We start from the raw sequence: 21,212 nt of genomic DNA on the forward strand, positions 1-21,212 counted from the left end.
CAGGCCCTGAGGGTGGAGTCCTGGGGGAGGTGGCTGCTAGGTCAGAGCTCAGCTCAGCTCTGCCTGCAGCTGTGATCAAATCAAACCTTCACTAATCAAATCTGTCGGGAGTTACTGGCCTGGGCGTGATCCCACCGGGGCTGGTGTAAGTCAAACTAGGTCTGAAGAGGGGCCGCAAACCTGAATTTCCATCCTCTTGGTTAGTGTTCCCTGCAGTGGGTATGAGGCAGAAAGACGGCCCCAGTCCTTTCGTGTCATACTAGAGAATTTCTGCCCAGTACATTTTATCACCCTTAGGGGTCATGGGGCTTTGAAAAACGTTGCTCTTTTTTTTTTTAATATTTATTTTTGGGAGAGAGAGACACACACAGAATCAGAAGCAGGCTCCAGGCTGTCGGCACAGAGCCCGACACGGGGCTCGAACTCACAAACTGTGAGATCATGACCTGAACCGAAGTCAGACGCCTAACTGACTGAACCCCCCTGGGTGCCCCTGAAAAACACTGTTCTATAGGATATTGACCAATATTGATCTAATTTAGCAATAGCAGTCTTATTTCAGGATTCCTCCTGTTTCCCCCATTGACCACACACACACACACACATACACACACGCACGTCGATTTCTTGTATCCTCCTTTAAACTGGTTTCGTCATCTTGATCAGGGAGCACGAGGCAAGCTGACAGGCCGCAAACACCCCCCTCCCCCACCAAGGTGGGACTTGTGTGACATTCCTTGGGCACTCCTGGCTGCCCGAGAACAAAGGAAAGGGGAAAAACAGATGGTTAACTGATAGAGATCATAGTCCCGAAGGACCTAAAAGTCTCCATCACCCCTCCATAGTGAGGTGGGGAACAAAGGCAGAAAGAAATGGCAGCTAGAACTCAATTTCCTTCTAACCAGCAGGCCATTGACAAATACATACTTGAGGCAGGCAGAGTAAAACGTTTCTCCAGAAACTCCTTACAGTCTTAATGCTAATGCTTTGCTGGAGAGAAAACCACCTTAGCTTGACAATAGCTAGGCCTCCGGTATTCTTTGAGTCTTTAGCATATGAAAACCTCACTGGAAACTTCCCTTGGACTTTAACCAGTCTCTCTTCAGGGTCCCGGGGCAGCTCTTCCTGCCCACGGGTCCTGTCTTTCTTGGTCGTCGGCTCCGGACCCCACGAGCCCCAGTCACCCCAAAAACCTCATCAATCTTGCTGGCTCTGTCCTCTTCCTCCTTGAGTTTTTTTTCTCTTTTTTTAAAATAAGTTTATTTATTTTTGAGAGAGACAGCACGCAGGAGGGGCAGAGAGAGGGAGAGAGTATCCCAGGCAGGCTCCGCACTGCCAGCGCAGAGCCCGACTTCCGGGCTCGATCCCAGGAACTTGAGCCGAAATCAACCGACTGAGCCACCCAGGCGCCCCTCTTTAAGGAGTCTGAACACCAAACCAAACTGAACCATGCTCCTGTCATACAGGAAGGCAGCCAGCCGCAGCCAGGGCAGGAAGAGTCCCATGGGTGTAGGGCAAGAGGTCTCATGAGTGTCAGGTGTTGGACCCCTGTGGAGCTCCCACTACCAGCCCCCACCCCTGCCCATGATTGGACTTCTAAAGGAGAAGAGACTTATCCGAGGTCGCAAGGTGGGTAGTGGCTCTTCCAGCCCTTCCCTAGTCTCTTTCTGCCCTTTGGAGTTAGACCTGTGGCCTCCATCCTTGGGGGGGGGGGGGTGCTTCTAGTCCCACCCCAGTGCTTATCACGGGGACATTGCCCTTGAGGCTGACACCACCAGGCCTGGAACCTCTTCCGGGGTGATGGGAGTTCAGGGCCAGGGAACCAAGGCGGGGGGGGGGGGGGGGGGCGGTGTCTCAGAGGCGGCCCAGGGACAAAGCTCATTTTGGAGCTGGTGACCTCCCACCCTACCTGATTCCCAGGGCCCACAAACACGCGGGGAGTGGCTGCTCAACTTCGGAGAAGTTTATTGCTGGGACCTGCAGAGGAGCTACTGGAACGTCTTCCCGAGGAGACGACCAGTTTCCAGCCTCGGGCCTGGCCAGGGCTGACGCTGGTGTCTGTGGGTGGCGGGAGCACCAGGCCGCAGGACGAGTGCTGTCTCCTGGGAGCTGGGTTGCTACAGGCAAGGGGAGCTGAGTGAGCGGCTGGGAAGGCCTGCCCTTGCTCCCCACGTGCCACAGGGGGGCCGTCAGGGCAGCGGGGACAGCGCCACCCCCTGGACGGCCCGGGCATCCTCCGGGACAGCCTGGGCCTCCTCCGGATCGTCCTGGGCTCCCTCCTGGATGGCCTGGGCTCCCTCGTGGACGGCCTTCACCTCCTCCTGGAGGGCCTCTGCTTCCTCCTGGAGGCTCTTATATGACAAGTTCAGCTGGAACAAAAGGTTGCAGGGCCCAGAGGTGGGTACTGACCCCGGACAGGACTGTCTGTCTGAGGCCCGCTATGAGGCCCTCTAGCTGGGCCGGGAGGCAGGGAGGAGGGGGAGGCACAACGAAGAAAGGGGGTCCCGGGCTGAGGGGCTCACCAGCCTTTGCAGCTTCTCCCCCAGGGCCAGGTTGTCTGCTTGGATGGTGCTCAGTGACTCCCGAAGTCTAGAATGGAAAGAGACCCGCTTCAGCCCCCAGGCTCTTATCCTAAGCAGCTTCCCCGCAGCGCCCAACGCGTGTCTCCTGCCTGGGCTGTGTGACCTGGAAAGGCCACCTGGGAACGGGCTTTCACCAAGGGTCCAGTCTTGTCCTGGCAAAGCCATAGGTGGGGGCGGGGACCATGACAGAATTCTGCGTGGTTCCAGGCCAGCAAGAGGGTCGGCCCCGGAAGTAGCCCGGCTCGAGTGCTCTGGGTATGAATCAACGTGCCCACCCCTCTGATCTCTGCTACGGGAGCCCAGGAGCAGCCCGGAGGGAATGTGTCCCCCTGCCCCACCCCCCAAACCTCTGTCTCCAGGCAGAGGTCTGACCCTGGCATCACCACGGAGGGCCAAGTGGCCGCGGAATTACACAGGCTCCAGAGCCTGGCACCCAGAGAACAGAGCCCCACCCCCATTGCTCCAAAGACCAAACTGCTCCCTCAAGTTCTTGGACAGTTAAAGGTGGGGGTCCCCTTGCAGGCAGCCTTGCTGACCAGGCATGCGGGCACCCAGTTGCCCGATGGGAAAGAGCGGTCGCCTCCTGCATCTGTGGGGCAGGTTCCGCTCACACAGGAGGGCACCGATGCTGGGGAGGGAGGGGACCTGCTGGCCAGTGAGGAGGTCATCCAGTGCAGAACGGTGAGCAGGCAGAAGAGGGGAAGGAGGAGGGGCACGCGAGGGTGCAAACCCACCGCTGTCAAGCCCCAGGCCCTGACCTCAGTGGGGCGGCGGGGGGCGGGGGGGAAGCCCTGTCCCCCCACCCGCCCCCACCTGCCCCGGCCCAGCTCACCTCATGCAATCATTGTGCAAATAGCTGATTTCCTGTGAGGTCCGCCGGGCCCCCCAGTCTTCCTTGTCCAGGAACTGGTCCTCCTGGATCTCTGCGTCCCTGGGAAGAGTGCGCAGCAAGGGTTGGACCAGAGGGTCTAGAGGCTGGGGGAGGGTCTGGGGAGGGGGGCAGACCCAGGCCCAGGTCCTGGATGGGTCTCCCCTCTGCGCATCCCGGGGCCGAGTCCTGGCCCAGGTCTGAATGTTAACAGAGAGAAGCACCCTCTGCCTCCCTCCCCTGCACACACTCACTCAGCCTTACGCCTCAGGGTCTTTGGGCTCCGCTGTGCTCAGGAGCGTAAACAGGAATGTGACGGTAGGTTCTGGCTGCAAGTTCCGCGGTTGCTCTGAAGAAGACGGCTTTGGCAGAGAAGGTGCCATGGTGACTGAAGGGCAGAAGGCCGGCGGCCAGGGAGACTGGGTCCCCTCACACCGTAGAGCAAGACAGCGGGGCTGGTGGCCGGCGGTCCAGAGCTCCTCTCCGGCGGGGGAAGAATTTCTCCAGCCACCTGCCACCCTTCCTGCCACCCCTGCCGTCTGCCTTGGGAGGCCCTGGTGCTTCCTGTCACCTCTAAGACTGGCTCCCCGGAGACCTGAGGGTCTTCTGGCTCCTGCTTCTCAACCGGCTGCACCTCTGGCTTCACCACGGGTGTAGAGCGGGCTCTTCGTCTGCCCCTGAGAGACTGAAGGAGACAGAAGCCCGGTTGGTGAGGCACGTCCTCCATCCTGCTGGTTTCCCCCTTTCCAGCCTTGTCTGATTTCCTTTTTTTAATTTGTTTATATATTTGTGAGAGAGACAGACAGGGAGCTGGGGAGGGACAGAGAGAGAGGGAGGCACAGAATCCGAAAGCAGGCTCCAGGCTCCGAGCTGTCAGCCCAGAGCCTGACGCGGGGCTCGAACCCACGAACCGCAAGCTCATGACCTGAGCCTAAATCGGATGCTTAACCGACGGAGCCACCCAGGCGCCCCTTGTCTGGTTTTCTTGACGCAGCCTCCGGTCTGGAGAGCCTCCACCACCAGTTCTGTCTAGCAAACCAGACCCCTCAAAGTTAGGATTCCCGCATTTAGCAAATAAAGCGCAAGGAAGGGTACCAGTGAAATTTGAATCTCAGATGAAACCGAATACTTTTAAAAGCGTAAGTATGGCCCACGCAGTGTTTGGGAAATACTTAGACTAAAAAATGATTCGTTGTTTATCTGAAATTCAAATTTTACTAGGTGACCCGCATTTTATCTGGCAACATGCTACATGCTGGTAATATTTTATAAACCGAACCCTTGCAAATGCAAGGTATAGGGGGTGGGGGCGTGACGGGCACCCTGTTGAAAGGAATCCTGTAGAAGCTTGTAAAAAAGTGGAGAATCCCTCCCATTTTGGGCATAGAAATCATCAATGAGACACCGAGAAACAAATAGTGTGGCATTCAAGACCCTCTCTTATGTACTCCCCTGTTTCCAACCCCCTTAATACGCCACTGTCCCTGAACAGGTCTCTGCTCAGACCGGCCAGGAGCCTCACTTCCCAACACCAGCCTGAGCTGCCCCCACCGCCACTCTTGCCCGTGCTGTTCACCCCTCTCCTGTTCCCTCCCTGCTCTGTAATCTGAGCTGAACCCCACTCTTTTCTCTGCTGAGCAGATGTACCTCCCCGGGACCCCCGTGGGCGGGTTCACATCCCTGAGCCTAAATATGCATCTGTCTCTACGAAGTGATGTTACCAGCAGCTTCTCCCCAAGTGACAGGAAGTCTTTAAATATATATTTTTCAGTGTTTACTTTTGAGAGAGAGAGAGAGAGAGAATGCGATCGGGGGAGCACAGAGAGAGGGAGACGGGCTCTGTGCTGACACCAGAGAGCTCGATGCGGGGCTCGAACTCACGAACCCTAAGATCATGATCTGAGCCGAAGTCGGATGCTCAACTGAATCACCCAGGCGGCCCCCGCCCCCAGGTGACAGAAAGTCTTCAGTCAATAGATGGAATTGCCGCCATTTTTCACTTTCAGATTTTTCCAGAATCTTGCACATCGGCTGGCCTAGTGATAGAGGACAATCCAATGAGAAGGCAAATAGTGACCTCCCGTGTGTCCTTCATACCGAGCTCCGTCTGGGCTTTTGACAGGCCCATGGGTCGTGGCAGGGATCCTATGTGAAGTCCTCTCTGCAGTACATTGAGCCTTTCCGGGTGGCCTAAAATATTATAATTCCTGTCCACATGATGTAAACAGAACCTTCGTGGCTGGCAATATCCTGCAGGAGTTCCTGTAACTCTCCAAAGTAACACCAGCGCTCCCAAGCGGGTAGCTCTGTCACTGGGTTTGATTTGTGTCCTGGGGGAAGTTGGCAGCGTATAACAAGATCTACAAAACTAGCCGGGACCTTTGCCCCTGGTAAGGTTGCTTTGGTAATGAGGCTTCAAGACACGACTCCCATGGAAATAAAAAAATAATTTACACCAAAGAGCAAAACTGGAAGCAGCCTCAAGGGCCCGAGTATAAGAAAAGGTCAGTAATCAGTGGCGTGAACATGACAGGACGCAGCTCACTCTGCGGTTAGTGGTCCCCAGTAAACGTTGACCGGCTGCTTCCTGTGGGACAGGTCTCAGCAGGGTCCCGAGAGCACACAGATAGGTGATCGCGATCCGGTTCTGCCCAGGAGAAGCCCCCGGGGCTAGGGAAGGTCCCAGGTTCCCAGGTGAGCGCAGCACCGGGAGATGTGCCGTAACAGAAGCCTGTAGACAGCCCCGGCCACGAGAGAAGGGAGCCACACATTTGGTTCAAAGCTCCAGCTAGATTCCGCCGTGAATGTGACGCTTGATTGTCCATAGGAAATGGGGTATCTTGGCACGGGAGAGCAACCCAAAAGAGGGAGCAGCTTGGGCAGGCCGGTGCTGAAGGGCACTCCCACCAGGGCACAGTGTGAGCTGGCCTGGGCTGTGGCCCCCAGGTGACAAGGAGGCATGGAGAGACCTTTGTGTGTCTGTGGGTCGTCTGGGCCGTAAGTAGGAGTGTGGGGGGGGACGAGGAGACATGTGGGGGGGGGGTGGCGGAAGCCAAGGGCCTTGGGAGTGGAGAGGCAGGCGCAACTGATCCCCCTGCCAAGTGTCTACACTGTGTGGATACCGGGGAACAAGTGCAGGAGACGCTGTGACACCACAAAAGCCAGCCTCTCAATGGTCTGTACGAATGATTATCTTTTATCCCTTCGAGACCCTACTTTCCATTCTTTTGGGTGTTACACTCAGAAGTGGAATTGTGTAAAGGGCTTTAAGCAAGGGAGAGACGGGCTATTTTTGTCTTCTAGGAAACTGAGTCCGGCCCCAGTGTGGAGTTTGGAAGTGAGAGGTTAAAAGGGACTAGACCTGCTAGGCCAGTGCTGTCCAATGGCCTTGGGACAGAGGGAGGCTGAGGTTAGGGCTGATGGGATGGGGCGAGGGCGAGCACAGAGTTGCAGATGACCCCCCGGTCCCCTTGACAGCAAAGAGCCCGACACGGGGCTTGAACTCACAGTGAGATCATGACCTGAGCTGAAGTCGGAGGCTTAACCAACTGAGCCACCCAGGCACCCTGAATTTAAGGAGTTAAAGCCCTTAATGTGTTCTAAGGGCCAGGAGGCAAGGACAAGTGTAAAGAGGACCTGGGAGGGAGACTAGTTCGAGCCACAGTACATCAAGCGGCACACGCATCCCTGGGCGTTCTTGAGCCGGATGGGCGAACTGAACCTGTCTCTTTGACTAGCCCCCAGGAGGCTCTGCCCCTACTGTCGTAGGGCACGGCGGCTGGGCCAATGTGAGAAGCTGGCTCCTTCGCAGGAGCCTCACAGGGGAACGGAGGCCGGCTTCTGTGAGGAGCGGGTCCCCAGGCACCGGGTGAAGCTCTTAGCAGCCCCACCTCTTTCCTCCTGGGACTGGAGGGGCCGGGGCTCCCTGGAGGCCCCCTTTCCAGGCAGTCCTGCCTTGAAGAAGCAAGTCCTGCCTTGAAGGGCCTGTTCTTGACTGGACAGAAAAAAACAAATGTGAGAGCAGAGCAGTGATCACGGGGCCACCAGAGGCCAGGCTGGCAGTCCCCTGCACAAGGGGACAACCCTGGTGACACAGGTCAAAGAAGGCTTGGCTTCCTGGGCCTCCCACCCTCGCCTCTGCCTCTATAAAAACAGCAGAATGAGCAGAAACTTTGTAATCAAAAAAAACTTTTTTATTAAAACGACAACACAATTTCCCCTTCAACTCTAGTCTTAGTTTTTCAGGGACAGCGAGAATTTGCAATGATGCCATCAGCAGCACAGCACCTGGCTACTCTCGACTCTAAGACACTTCCCAAGTGTCCCACCCCACCAGCCAGCGAGGACAAGAATTCTTTAGCTGTCCAGCTCCGGAGCGTCCGGGCCCGTCCGAGCAAGGGGGCTTGCTTGCAGGGTCTGACGAAGCACAAAGTGTTGAACAGGAAGCCCGGGATTCCCAGGCCTTTTGAGGGCTTTCACTGGTGCCCACCGGGCCCGCGCCGGATCATCAAGTACCCTAACCCAGCATGCGTGCATCTCCCCTCTACCTCCACGGCCCCGTAAACGTCAGAAGACGTATGGCAGAAATCGTGGGAGGGCAGCCTCTGAGAGCATGCTCTTTACCAGCACTGATCCAAGAGAAGCAGGGGAGCAGGGCTCCCCAGAAACAACGAGACAACACGCCCACGCTCGCGCGCCCCATCTGCTCCTAACATCTCGTCAGGCAGTGTTCTCGTGTGAGCAGACACTAAGGAAACTAAAAGTTAAAACTGCCTCTGACCCCTGTCCCTTTCTGGCAGGTGAAAAGGCACCTCCTAGAACTTTATGGGTGTAGCTGCAAAACGCTAGTGGGACTGGGATTCGGATTGTTTGACCCTGTTTTCCCTCTACAGTGGAGTAGACTCTGCACTTTATTTTGTAAGAAATAGGCTAAGCGACGATAAGGGCACCTCCCACCACAGCCCCCTTCCCGGGCCTGTGCAGGCGTCCCCCAGAGGCCCGGGCCTCAGTTCCTGTGGCACCTAATGGCCACACCGAAAAACGCACCCTCCTGGCCCCCAGCAGCCTGGCATTTAACTGAACAATCTCAGCAGCAGAGCAGACCTACAGAACAGCTTTCATAGTAAGAGCTATGGTCTCTGACCCAACCAAGGCTTCCCTCCGTCCTTCACAATGTAAGACTCTACAGTGTCCAGCTTCTTCCTCAGAATTCTCTCCCGGACCATCTACAGAATCTGAGAGGGAGCCCAAGCTTCTTGACGCAGATGGGCTTGTGGCCAGGAACCAAGCCCCCAGGAGAAGATGATGCAGGGTGGGGGGGATGCCTGAGGCTCGGTGCGGCTGATGCAGAGCAGCCTCAATCCCCCACAGCGGCCCAGGTCCTCTCACCTGCAACCCCAGCCTTTCACCTCCTCTGGCTGTGCCAGCAATCCCTACTCCCTGGTGTGGAAACTGGCTGGACTCCCCTGGGAGGGAAGGAGAGGCCAGTGGGTCAGAACAGACATGGGACAGCAGTACGTTTCCTGAGATGCTGTCGCCACTGTACAAGCTTTCAGAGGAGGACAGGCTTTGTGTGGTGACGGCACATGCACAGGTAACAAGACCAGGGGAGGGGACCCCAAGTGTCTTCTCTGCAGGGAGGAGGAGCTATGTACAAGGGAGGGGAGAATAGGGCCCCCACGACATCTCATTCAACCAGGAGATCAAACTGCTCAGCAGCTTCGAACTCGGCATTCATGGCTGCAGCCCATTCATCCAGCTCTGATTTCTAGAGGAAGAGAAATGGGGGGGGGGGGGGGGGAGGGAGGGGACAGGTGAGTGAGGAAAGGGGCACGTTGGCCAGGGCATTTCTACCCATACCCTGCAGGTGCTGAGCCCCAGGCCAGCCTGAGTCCCGGCATGTCTCCCAGTGTGTCCCGTGTGCCAGCAGAGGAAATGCCCTGCCCCTCACTCACCAGGATCTCCGGAACCTTCTTTTTCTTTCGTTTCTCTTTCACAGCAGGTGGAGAGATTCCGGGCAGAGTGGTATCTGGGGCCCAGGGCTTCACAGGGACCCTGGGGACTTCGGTTAATTTTGAACACCTCACAGGTGAGACTCTGGCCAAGTCTTCTGACCCCAGCAGGCCCTCGAAGCCAAAGCAAGACCGGCGGCCTGGGGTGGAGGTGGAGGCAGAGCCGAGGGTCTCCAGCCGGCTGTAGGATCGCCTGACTTTCTTAGACATTTCCAAGTCTCTGGCGTCCAGGTCTTCCCTGGAGTTGGACTCGACATTCAGGGGGCACAGCACAGGAGTGGGGGTGGGGGTGATGGGGACACTGCTTGTCTTGAAGGGCTCCTCCCTAGCAGGCTCCTTGCTAGAAGGGTTGTTTTCCTTCTCCAAGAAAAAAGCAATCTGTACCAGGGCAGAAGAGAGAACAACTCCTCGTTACTTAGCTGTTATTACTTACTTCCAGAAAGGTCCGAGGAGATTCAGTGTGGAAAGACGCACAGAACACTTATAAAGGAAAAGACAGGACGAGCAACAAATCAGACCTTGAGACAAATTTGGGAAGGGGAAGAACAATCTGCCATCACTTCTGAGTCCACTTCTGTAACACAAGAGGACTTATCACCACTTGGCGTTGTCGGCTCTGTCTCCAAACAACACGTGACCAGAAGCTGGCCAACCTCTACTATGCAGGCGTCCATCACGGGTCGTCCTGACCAGTGCAGTAACCTCTTGACCTCTCTTCCTGCTTCTGCCTGTGCCCTCTGTGGTCCATATGTCACACAGCTGGCAAGAGTTTTCCTAAAATGTGCACCCAGTCAGTAAGTACCTATTGGTCACGGGCCCCGTTCCAGGCATCGGGAGAACAGGGAGTAGAACAGAGAAAACCTGGTCTCCATGGGGCTTCCGTTCCCGTGGGAGTAAGACAGAGCTAACGAACAGGGAAAAATCATGTAGCCCGTCAGAGGCACTCAACGCTTCGGAAAAAAAAAACAGGACAAGATAGGACTGGGGGTAGGTTGGAATTTTAAGTAGGTGGAGCCTGCTTGGAATTCTCTCTCTGCCCCTCTCCTGCTTCAAAATAAAGAAATAAACTGAAAACAATCAAGAGAGAAAAAAAAGAGAGGTCCACACGTTGGCTCCTTAAAAATTCTATTCTCAGCTCAAATGCGGCTTCCTCAGAGAAGGTATTTCTTACCATAAAGCAGAGACCAGCCCCTCCTACCACTGCTATTTACTGCTGCGACCCTGACCTATCTCGTCCGGCAGCCACCACTCTCGGATTTTGGCTTGTTCACTGGTCAACCATCACCCCAACTGGAATATGAGGTTCTTGACAGCAAGGGGTCTTCATCCGTCTGGGTGACCCTGCCTACGTCCAGCACCTTCCGCAAAGCCCTGCGTGCAGCAGGCATTCCATAAATGCTCACTGAACAAATGTACACAAAATTCCACACTGAGCTTTCTGGCAGCCAAGACAAGGTAGGAAACAGGACAAATTCCGTCACTCTTGTGGTCTAACAGAAGTATGTTGGTTATCAAGAGAGACACTTCCTAGCTACAAGCACTAGAAATCTGCCCCAGGAGTCTTAGTAAAGGGGATGCTGAATATGGGTGCCTGGGTGGCTCAGTCAGTTAAGCACTCGACTCTTATTTAATGTTTATTATTGAGAGAGAGAGAGAGAGAACACATGAGCACACAAGTGGAGCCGAAGCAGGCTCCAGGCTGTCAGCACAGAGCCCAACGCTGGGCTTGAACCCACAAGCCATGAGAGATCATGACCTAAGGTGAAGTCAGACGCTCAACCGACTGGGCCACTCAGGCGCCCCACATCCGACTCTTGATTTCGGCTCAGGTCACGATCTCATGGTTGGTGAGATCAAGCCCTGCTTCGGGCTCCACACTGTCTGCACAGAGCGTGCTTGAGATTCTTGTGCGTGTGTGCTCTCCCCCCTTCTCTCTCTGCCTCTCCCCCACTTGCATCGTCTCTCAAATGAACTGAAAAAAAAGGGGAGATGCCGAACAAAATGGGGGTCACCCTAGACTACTTCCTCCTCATCCCCTACAGCCAAACAGCCGTCCAAATCCTTGCAGTTTTGATCAGTATATCATCAACCTATCATTCAACCAACAAGAATGAGGGATTACCGCGGGGAGGCAGAAGTCCCCGCCCTCAAGACCACACGCAAATATTCTCAGGTATCTGTAAGGCCTAACGAGAATTACGAAGAGACACAACAGCGACAGGGTGCAAGTGGTCAGGGAAGGCTTCCAGGAGGGGTCCTTTAAGCCGAGTCCTGTGTGATGGGATGGTCACGTGGTGAGCCGAGGGGCAGAGCATCACTTTGCCCTTCCCTTCCTTCAGGCCCCCACCATGTCACTTCAGTCAAGTCCTCCTACCTGGCCTCGGGTCCCCAGCAGCAGGCTTTGTCCAACCCGGTCTCCACCCAGACCCAAGAGGGATTTTTCTGAAACACGCCAGCATGCCTCGGGGACTACCGACTCCCCAAAGGCTCCTGCGGTGCCAACGATGGAGCCCAAGCTCCCGAGTGTGGCTTTCATGCTTCAGGAGCTGCTCTGTCTTAGCCTGTTCCATCCCCTAACAAGATGGCCAAAGGCACCCTGAGCGAGCTGCCCTTCTGCACGCCTGGGGATTTTGTGAATTAGAGGTCTCGGCAAACACAGCTTCCTGTGCCCAAACACTCCTGTCTTTAAAGACTCAGTTGAAACCTTCCTTCTTCTGTGACACAATCGCAGGGCCAGCTAGTCTGGTTAGGTGCCTTCCTGACCTCTAGTACTTTTCTTACTGCAGTTCTCAGCACACTAGGCTACTATCGCTTGTTCATCGGTCTTTCTCCCCACTTGACTGGGAGTTCCATGTGCTCCTAAAAGGCAGCTAGCGTTTTCCATTTATTGTATCCCCAGGCACAGGTTTTCTGTTAATGAAACACCCTTAGTAACTCCTGCTAAACCAGTACAAGTGCTGTACGTTTCTCTTACAACAACCAGTACTCACGAACAGAGCAGACAGACTGGAAAGGAGGAGGAAGAGTTGGGACACAGCTCAGTTCTTCAAGGAAAACAATATAGACTATTAGAATGCCACAAGACCACAATGTATTATTATTAAGTCCACACGGAGTGCGCAAAACGGGCGATGTATGTAGGTTTCCAAAGGCAACCTGTTTCCAAATACAGATGGTTCCCAACTTACTGATGGTCGGACTCAAAATTCTTCAACCTTATTACCGCGCAAAACTGACATACATTCAGCAGAGATCACATTTCAAATTTTGATCTTTTCCCAGGCTAGTGATACGTGGTAAGATACTCTCTCGGCAGGCAGTTCCCGATACGCGATCACGGAGGGTAAACAATGGATAGAACGTACAACCGTCCCGTTGTTCACTTTCATACAGAACTCCAGAAATTAAATGGTATCCAACTCTTTGTTATAAATAGGCTTTGCGTTAGATGGTTTACCCAACGGCGCGCTAACGTAAGTGTTCTGAGCCCGTTTAAGGCAAGCTTCGCTAAACTATGACGTTCAAAGGATTACGTGTATGAAATGCATTTCTGGCTTAGGATATTTTCAACTTACGATAGGTTTATTAGGATGTAACCCCGTCCTAACGGGAGGAAGATCTGTACCTCAAAACAGTTACCTGGGCAGATGGGAGCAGCCAGTATGCCCTGCCCCATTTCTAGAGTGCTCCCCACTCAACTAAGCAGATGAAAATGAACTCACCCTTGGGCTCCTTCGAGGCGTGTGCACAGATGGGGTCTGTGGAGACAGTAATAACTGATCACTTAGCTACCCCCAATTTTGGCTCCCAACCCACAACCCTTCTGTTAGCCCTCACCTTTACGGTATGGGCTACGATCTTCTTCAAAACGATGGGCTTTCTGACAGGAGCCGCATGGGATGCCTGGAAAAGAGGAGTGAACATGAACTACACATTACTCCACCGGCCTCCGAGGCAGAAACTGAGGAATCCCGGGCTCACCTTGGGCCAGATTTCAGGGAGGGTGCTGGGGAGATCAGGGCCTGATTTCCGCTGGGACCTCCGCGGAGACTGGGTAGAAGACGGGGTCCTGGGCCCTGGGAAGAGAAAAAAGTTAGGAGGTAGGGGAGGACTCTAAACCTCAGAGTCTAGAGAACAAGTTCAGGAGAGAGCGAGAGAAAGTTCCCAAACAAGCCCTTTGGGGCTTCTTCCCGGGAAGGAGCCTCCTAGAGCGGTGGGGGGAGGGCCTTCCTCACGGGGCTCCATCCCTCAAACGGCTCGGCCCCAGGCTCCCGCGCGCCTTCCGCTCACCGGAGCGTTGGGCGGCCCCTCCGGACCGCGTTCGCCTCTCGGACATATTAGCCTCGGTCTCGATCTCCGCCACGGCCTCCGCCGCCAGGGCTCGCGCCAACCCGGAGGGCCGACGGAGACAGAAACGTTCGAATTACCCGCCTGGCTGGGAGGAAGCGGAAGTGACGCAAGGGGGGGGAGGGCCGCCGTGCTCAGTTTTCACCTCTTCAGCCGTCTACACGCCTAGCGTCAGCAGGGGCGGGGCCAGTGGCACGCTAGCGTCATCAGAGCGCGCCGCACCCGGAAGAGACGTGGCAGCGGAGGGATAATCAGAGCGGTCCGGGGTAGAGAGCGCAGAGCTCGGCTGAGCGCGGTGTCTGTCCTTCCGCGCCTCGGGCCAGCTCTCGCGCCTGTCGGGACCGGTGTGGCGGTCGTTCGGTAACGCGAAGAGCGGGGTCTGTATTGAACGTGGGGGCGGGGCTTGGAGGGGGTGGGGCTCAGGCGGAGCCCCTGGGGGCGGGGCTGCTGGTATCGGAGAGACGCTGATGGAGGGACGTGGCGGGGGGCGGGATCCAGGAGGAATGGGGGGTCAGTAGAGGCGGGATTTGTTCAGGGGGCGTGGCCAGGGATGTAGCGGGGCAGTGGGCAGGAATTGGGGGTTGGGGCGATAATGAGAGGTGTCTAGAGGAGTTCAGAGTGGAAACCATCTGGGCTTGTGAGTTCGTAGTGGCGGACAACAGAATTCTCTGTTAACTCAGACTCCTTTCTCAGGGTCGAATATGGGACTTTGCAAGTGCCCCAAGAGGAAGGTGACCAATCTGTTCTGCTTCGAACACCGGGTCAACGTCTGCGAGCACTGCCTGGTAGCCAATCACGCCAAGGTGCGTCCTTCATGGGAGCGGCTGAGCAGGGCACTGGGTGGGCAGGCAGTATTGGTTTTCTCCAAATCTCTGAAGGGCCTGGGCTGGAATGGAAGCTCCAGGAGGGGAGGAACTTGGTTTATTTTGTTCTCAGCTCTATCCCCAGCCCTTAAGACAGACTCTAGCACACTGTGGGCTCAATAAATGTTTATTGATTGGACAAAAGAAAGGATGATTCTCCTTTGTGATGAGAGACCAGCAGCTGGGCCTTGAGAAGATGGGCCCCAGTTGTGACCTCTTTCTCCCTCTGCAGTGCATCGTCCAGTCCTATCTGCAGTGGCTTCAAGATAGCGACTACAATCCAAATTGCCGACTGTGCAACATACCCTTGGCCAACCGGGAGACCACCCGCCTCGTCTGTTATGGTGAGGCCTGAGCACCTTGGGAGGGATCAGGACAGGCCCAGCTTGGTGACCAGTTTCCAGGGCCTCTCTAAGCAGCAGGGCAACGGAAACCACCCCCTCCCAAGCTTGGGAGGCTGGAGCCCAAAATTCTAGCCCTGCTGCATTATTTACCTGCTATGCGAGCTCAGACAAGTCATTTTCCCTTTGTAGACCTCAGTGTTTTGCCCTAAAAATTAAAGCTCCTAGGTTTTTTTTTTTTGTTTCTCGTTTTTTAAGTTTATTCATTCTGAGAGAGAGAGCGCGCGCGAGAGTGGGGAAGCGACAGAGAGGGAGAGGAGAATCCCAGGTGGGCTTCACACTGATGTCCCCCAGTTCGGGGCTCGAACTCACGAACCCGTGAGGTCATGATCTGAGCCAGGGTCAAGAGCTGGATGCTTAACCGACTGAGCCACCCAGGCGCCCCTAAAGCTCTTAGTTGCTTACCTGCCCGTTTTGAGGATTGAAGGAGAGTCGGTCAAACTTGTGGTTATCATCATGACTGTGGGCAGTAGCTGGCTGGACCAACAGTGAGCTGAAGGGAGAGAGGAAGGGAGTTTCCCACAGTAAATCAGCAAAAAGAAGTCAGCAGTCACATGTGTCGTGACCTTGACCTGACTGCGGTGTAGGAGTCTTAGTTCCACTTTTTTGAAGGAGCGAGTGCAAGAGAGCTCCGTGTATGTATTTCTTGGTGTGTGTGTGTGTGTATCTATATCCATGAATTTAACGTGGGTTATGTTTTTACATGTGTTAACGGGTTCCTTAGTACTTGGGGACGAGTAAACGGGTAAATCGTGTGAACATACGAACACAGGTGCGTTGTGGGGTGGCAGGAGTATGTGTGGGTGACAGTGCTTGAATTTTAGCAAACGTGAATGTATAGATGTGTACGTGTGCGAGTTAGTGTGCCCACGAGTATAGATACAGGGGACGGTACTTGTGTTTGACTGTAGGTGTACAAGCGCACGTACATTTGTGTCCGTGGGTGTGTACATGCATCCCTGTGCCTGTGTGTGTGTGTAGGAACTTTTTCTGAAACTGTTCTTGATTAGCTGTTAGCCCGAGGATCTTGTGTTCAGTGCAGGTTCAGAGAGGACTCACTTTAAGGGTCGCTGGCATCTTCTTCCCACCCTGGTGGGCTTCTCCCTCCTAGTGGGCTGGGGATCTTGGTAGCATCTACCTTGACTGGGTCAGTGGTGACCAAGAAGGCTCAAGTCTTAGGGAACACTGCTGAAATGGACCTAAGTGAGGACAGGAAGGCTGCAGGCTTAGGTGTATGTGCGCCTATGTCCCTAGAGCAGGCTGGGGGCTGTTGCTGGGCTAGGGGTCCTAAGTGTCTTCTTCCTCTTGCCTCTCCTCCCCTATCTCATGGGCCCTAAGACCTCTTCCACTGGGCTTGCCTCAACGAACGTGCCGCCCAGCTACCCCGAAACACAGCGCCTGCTGGCTACCAGTGCCCCAGCTGCAGTGGCCCCATCTTCCCCCCGACCAACCTGGCTGGCCCTGTGGCTTCTGCACTGAGAGAGAAGCTGGCCACGGTCAACTGGGCCCGAGCAGGACTGGGCCTTCCTCTGGTGAGAATCTGTCTGTCTGTCTGACCATCTGCCCTGGGTGCCACCTGGGCCAGATGGGTGGGAAGAGACATAATTAGGCAGGCCGATGACACACGCTCCTTCCTCCAGATCGATGAAGTGGTGAGCCCGGAACCCGAGCCCGTCAACACCTCTGACTTCTCTGACTGGTCTAGTTTTAATGGTAAGCGGTGGCCCGCACTGCCTTTGGGGGCCCTCGCCTCCCCGCTCTGCTGACAGCTCTCTTCTTGCCATAGCCAGTGGTGCCCCTGAACGAGAGGAGATTGCCAGTGCTTCCGCCGCCCCAGCCTTCTACAGCCAAGTCCCCCGGCCCCCCGCTTCCCCGAGCCGGCCCGAGCAGCACACGGTGATCCACATGGGCAGCCCTGAGCCCTTGACTCACGGTGAGCCGGGGCACTGTCCAGTCTAGAGGAGGATAGAAAGGGAGTGGGCTGGCTTGTAAGGAGCTCAGGGTTCCAGAGTCCCCCCCCCCCCCGGGGGGGGCCCTCCCCTCTCACTCTTACATGGCCATCACCTCCCCACGATTCTGAGACATTCTGTCAGGCTGAGAGGGCAAGGAGCTCCTGCCCTCCCCACCCCCCACCCTGCTGCAGGCCAGTTTCTCTGAGCCTGTGGATACCGGTGGCTCTGCCCCTGCAGCCTCAGCCCCGAGGAAGGTGTATGACACGCGGGACGATGACCGCTCACCAGGCTTCCACGGGGATTGTGATGATGACAAGTACCGTCGCCGGCCTGCCCTGGGCTGGCTGGCCCAGCTGCTCAGGTACACAGGGTCAGGTGGGGCAGCATGGCAGGAAGGGGGAGGGGAGGAAGTGAGAGCCAGAGGCCCTGGGCGTGATGGTCTCATGACAAAAGGGGCCTGTTCTGGGCAGTGACCCCTCGTGTTGGGCTGTGCCGGGAGGCCGCAGCTTGGCAGTAGGAGTCTTGGGTCTGCTGTACTCGTGGGCTGTTTCCTTGCCCGTTAGGTATCTGGGGCTTGAACTTGGGCTCTTTGAGGCCCCTTCCTGCTCTGGCACCACCTGACCTTAGTGACTCTACCATGCCTGACACGTTCCAGTTTCCAGAACAAGTTGTTGCCTCAGCTGGTTTGTGCTGCACAGTAACCTGTGTAATGGGCAGGTGCAGGGTTGACCCTGCACACGTGAAGAAACAAAGCTCAGGAATGGTGGCCCTAGGGCCAGAAGACAAGTGTCGTGACTGGGGTTCCTCTCCGGGCTGAGGGGCCGCCAGGGATTGGGAACCTGACCGGACTTTCCCCTCGTCCCCCTAGGAGCCGGGCTGGGTCTCGTAAGCGGCCGCTGACCCTGCTCCAGCGGGCAGGGCTGCTGCTGCTCCTGGGGCTTCTGGGCTTCCTGGCTCTCCTTGCCCTCATGTCTCGCCTGGGCCGAGCTGCAGCTGACAGCGATCCCAACTTGGACCCGCTCATGAACCCTCACATCCGTGTGGGACCCTCCTGAGCCCTTGCTTGGAGCTGGGCCAGCCTAGGACCTGGGGGCCTGAGGTGGGGAGGTCTGGGGGCTTTTTTTCCTCCGCTCCTCTCCTTCAAGCTTGAGACACTAAGATCCCAGGCCCGGCCAAGTCCACTAGAGTGGCTGCTGGCTGGGCTTGGGGCCCCTGCAGTTCAAACGTTTGTCTTGACCTGCTTACCCTGGGTCTCCAGCCTCCCACCCTCCTCCCCACGAAGGAGATGACAGGTGGAAATAAATGACAGACTTTATTAAAACACCGAAGCCTCCTTTTCCTTCCCCCTTCTCGGCCCGGTCCTCTGGCCTCAGTGACTCTCCTCCCGGTATTGGATGGCCAGAAACTCCAGAGACAGGCGGTTGAAGAACATGGCTCCATTTAGCACTGGGCAGAGGAGAGAGCCCCCATCAGCATTCCCTGCCTGCTCTTTGCCAGGTCTCGGGGATCCAAAGCGCCCCCTCCCCCTTAGCCCAGCCCCCACCCCCACTCACTCAGGATGGTCAGGGAAAAGCACCGAAGAAACTTGTTATCGGTCATCTCAGCGTAGAGTGACCCCATGGCGGCCCAGCAGATGCCGATCACCTGGGAGAACTGTAGGCCCCATCCGGTGGGAGAGTGGCCCCCTGAGACAACAGCGGGGTTTCCATCAGCCCCTGGACCTCCCCCGACCACGCCCTTGAGCCCCGGCCCCGGTCTACCATCAGGACAACCGTGTAGTGGAAGCTCATGCGGTCGTAGTGGTGGGTGACACAGAAGTTGTGCACGTCGCTGGCAAAGACGCTCAGGTGTATGAGGAAGAGCATCAGTGAGGCCACAGTGAGCATCATGCCTTCTGGAAAGAAGAGCACAGCCAGCCGGTCCCGCCACCGCATCCTGGCGGCAGCGGAGACTCCAGTCAGACGCGGAGTTGAGCAAGCCGACGCTGTCCAGGAGAAGCAGCTGGCCCTTCTCTTTCTAGAGTGCACGGTTTGGAATAGCGGTGGGGTTCCAGGGCCACAAGGACATTGGAGGGGACAAGATTCTAGAATCCAGGCTGGTTCCAGCCGATAGAGGAGTGGTTCATGAGGGGCCAGGGGAGCTCCCAAGTTAAGGGAGGTTGGAGGGTGACAGGTGCAGGCCAGCAGGAGCCTGTTGGCTTCATCGGGTTGATGAAGGGACAACGTCCCGTATCATCTTGCCCGCACACCGCGTACGCTTCCGCGTACCTTCTCGCTGAGTCCCCTCGACAGTGCCACAGAGGAGGCAGTGTGGGTACTTGTACAGAGCCGGGGCTCGGAACGGCAGAAGGGCATGTCGCAGGTCCACGGCAAGTCTTCGGCCAACAAGAGAGTAGGCCCCAGAAGGGTAGCTGGAGGGCATTGCAAGGTGAGGAGGCCTGGGCTGAATTGCAAGCCCCAAGTATCTGCTCCATCCCCTAATGGGGAGGAACGAAGGGAAGGGAAGAGGTGAAAGAGTGTCCGTAACTGTTCTGGCACCTTCCCCGGGCCTTCCGTAGGTCCAGAGAGCACCCGGCTCTTCCATCCTCTTCTTCAGGGGCCCGATGCTGACCAGCTTGCCCTTCTCTGCCACCTTCAAGCACGCGGCACTTTCACCCCCACCATCTCTGTCCTTTCCCGGAGTCCCAGGTGAGACTCGTGGCATAAATCCTGTTTTGTGCACAAGTTCGAGGTAGAGAGAGGGAGTGCCGGCTCAAGTGCTCACGGCCATGAGTGAAGGAGTCAGTACTGAGACTAAGATCCAGTACTGAGACTAAGTGGGCAGGGACACTTCCACGCAAGAAGAAAACATTTTCTCCATACGTGTAAGAGGTGAAAACTCCAGGACTCTCAACCACAGAATCCAGAAAAACGGGCAGAAATGGTGTGGAGGGACACGAACACTCCCAAGAACTAAAGTAGAAGGACAACATGAACTTGGCCACCCTCATGCCTCCTTCCTGTCTCTCTGCCCCAGAAGTAAGGTTCAGGGTCTGGCCAAGACCCACAGTCTCCTGCCACACCATGCTTGCTGCCCAGTGTCCTTAATCACAACCGTCCCTGAGACCCCCGTTCTGACACATCACGGGGGTGACACCCAGGGCCCAGCCATGGGCCCACTGCTGAAACAATAGTTTGCATCTCGGTTCTCTGGTGAATACACATGAGCTTTTATGCATTAGGGTTTCTGGCTCCGTGTCATTAAAATTTTTTTTTAATGTTTATTTTTGAGAGAGAGAGAGCACGTACTAGTAGGGGAGGGGCGGGGTGGGGAGAGGATCTGAAGCAGGCTTTTCACTGACAGCAGCAAACCCGATGTGGGGCTTGAACTCATGAACCATGAGATCGTGACCTGGGCCGAAGCCAGCTGCTCAACTCACTGAGCCACCCAGGCGTCCCTGGCTCAGTGCCATTGAAGGAAGTATCCAAGTAGTGTGTGAACTTGTTCTTGTAAAAGATTTGCATGATGGGTGCCTGGGTGGCTCAGTCAGTTAAGCATCTGACTCTTGGTTTCAGCTCAAGTCATGATCTCATGGTTCGTGAGTTTGAGCCCTGCTTCCAGTAAAAACAAACCCCACTTCAGATGAGCCCCACTTTCTCTCTCTCTCTCTCTCCTCTCTGCCCCTCACTCATTTGCACCCTCTCTCTCTCTCAAAAAAAAACAAAAAACAAAAAACAGATTTGCATGATACACAAGCATACAGAGGAAAAGGCAAGAGCCTTCCACCTCCTATGTACCTAACAGGTAACCCCCTCGATAGTTTGGTGAGTGGGTATCTTTTGGGTCCCTTCTTCAAAAAAAATTTTTTTTCATGTTTATTTATTTTTGAGAGGGAGAAAAGACAGAGTGCGAGTAGCGGAGGGGCAGAGAGAGAGACAGCACAGAATACGAAGCAGGCTCCAGGCTCCGAGCTGTCCGCACAGAGCCCGATGCGGGGCTCGAACTCACAAACCTGAGAGTGAGATCATGACCTGAGCTGAAGTCAGACGCGTAGCCACCTGAGCCACCCAGGCGCCCCTTTTGGGTCCCTTCTTGATGTAACTACATGTGCGTACATGTGCATATACATGCATAATTTAAAAAATATGTAGAGAATCACAGTATATGTATTGTCAGAGTATAATCTTCAAAATGTTAAAAGTCCGATGC

At 55.6% G+C, this 21,212-nt stretch overlaps 3 protein-coding genes across 9 annotated transcripts; 1 reads left to right on the forward strand and 2 right to left on the reverse strand.

Moving 5' to 3' along the window:
* Positions 1-1,948: 1,948 nt before the first annotated feature.
* On the reverse strand, positions 1,949-13,910 carry CDCA5 (cell division cycle associated 5). 3 transcript variants are annotated; one of them, XM_042957895.1, is made up of 10 exons: positions 13,752-13,908; positions 13,443-13,537; positions 13,299-13,364; positions 13,184-13,219; positions 9,405-9,839; positions 4,022-4,135; positions 3,715-3,812; positions 3,415-3,513; positions 2,523-2,589; positions 1,949-2,369 (listed from the first exon to the last, which is right to left on the reverse strand). In XM_042957895.1, the coding sequence occupies exons 1-10, from the start codon at positions 13,795-13,797 to the stop codon at positions 2,190-2,192; spliced, it is 1,236 nt and encodes a 411-aa protein (XP_042813829.1). In that variant the 5' UTR covers positions 13,798-13,908; the 3' UTR covers positions 1,949-2,189. The 3 variants fall into 3 exon arrangements, with proteins under 3 accessions (XP_042813829.1, XP_042813830.1, XP_042813831.1); XM_042957896.1 differs by lacking the exon at positions 9,405-9,839; XM_042957897.1 differs by lacking the exons at positions 1,949-2,369; positions 2,523-2,589; positions 3,415-3,513; positions 3,715-3,812; positions 4,022-4,135 and adding an exon at positions 7,629-9,217 and having other exon boundaries at positions 13,752-13,910.
* A 108-nt stretch (positions 13,911-14,018) lies between these two features.
* Positions 14,019-18,347, forward strand: ZFPL1 (zinc finger protein like 1). 4 transcript variants are annotated; one of them, XM_042957900.1, is made up of 8 exons: positions 14,019-14,168; positions 14,502-14,611; positions 14,904-15,015; positions 16,411-16,604; positions 16,713-16,785; positions 16,859-17,005; positions 17,262-17,385; positions 17,893-18,347. In XM_042957900.1, exons 2-8 carry the CDS (start codon positions 14,510-14,512, stop codon positions 18,077-18,079), a joined length of 939 nt encoding a protein of 312 aa, XP_042813834.1. In that variant the 5' UTR covers positions 14,019-14,168; positions 14,502-14,509; the 3' UTR covers positions 18,080-18,347. The 4 variants fall into 4 exon arrangements, with proteins under 4 accessions (XP_042813834.1, XP_042813833.1, XP_042813832.1 ...); XM_042957899.1 differs by having other exon boundaries at positions 14,020-14,185; XM_042957898.1 differs by lacking the exon at positions 14,019-14,168 and adding an exon at positions 14,251-14,318.
* On the reverse strand, positions 18,318-19,214 carry TMEM262 (transmembrane protein 262). 2 transcript variants are annotated; one of them, XM_007091901.3, is made up of 3 exons: positions 18,797-19,214; positions 18,578-18,677; positions 18,318-18,470 (listed from the first exon to the last, which is right to left on the reverse strand). In XM_007091901.3, the coding sequence occupies exons 1-3, from the start codon at positions 18,956-18,958 to the stop codon at positions 18,394-18,396; spliced, it is 339 nt and encodes a 112-aa protein (XP_007091963.1). In that variant the 5' UTR covers positions 18,959-19,214; the 3' UTR covers positions 18,318-18,393. The 2 variants fall into 2 exon arrangements, with proteins under 2 accessions (XP_007091963.1, XP_007091962.1); XM_007091900.3 differs by having other exon boundaries at positions 18,785-19,209.
* Between the last annotated feature and the right edge of the window lie 1,998 nt (positions 19,215-21,212).

Source organism: Panthera tigris, chromosome D1 (genome assembly GCF_018350195.1).
Source record: "Panthera tigris isolate Pti1 chromosome D1, P.tigris_Pti1_mat1.1, whole genome shotgun sequence".
Taxonomy (NCBI): domain Eukaryota; kingdom Metazoa; phylum Chordata; class Mammalia; order Carnivora; family Felidae; genus Panthera; species Panthera tigris.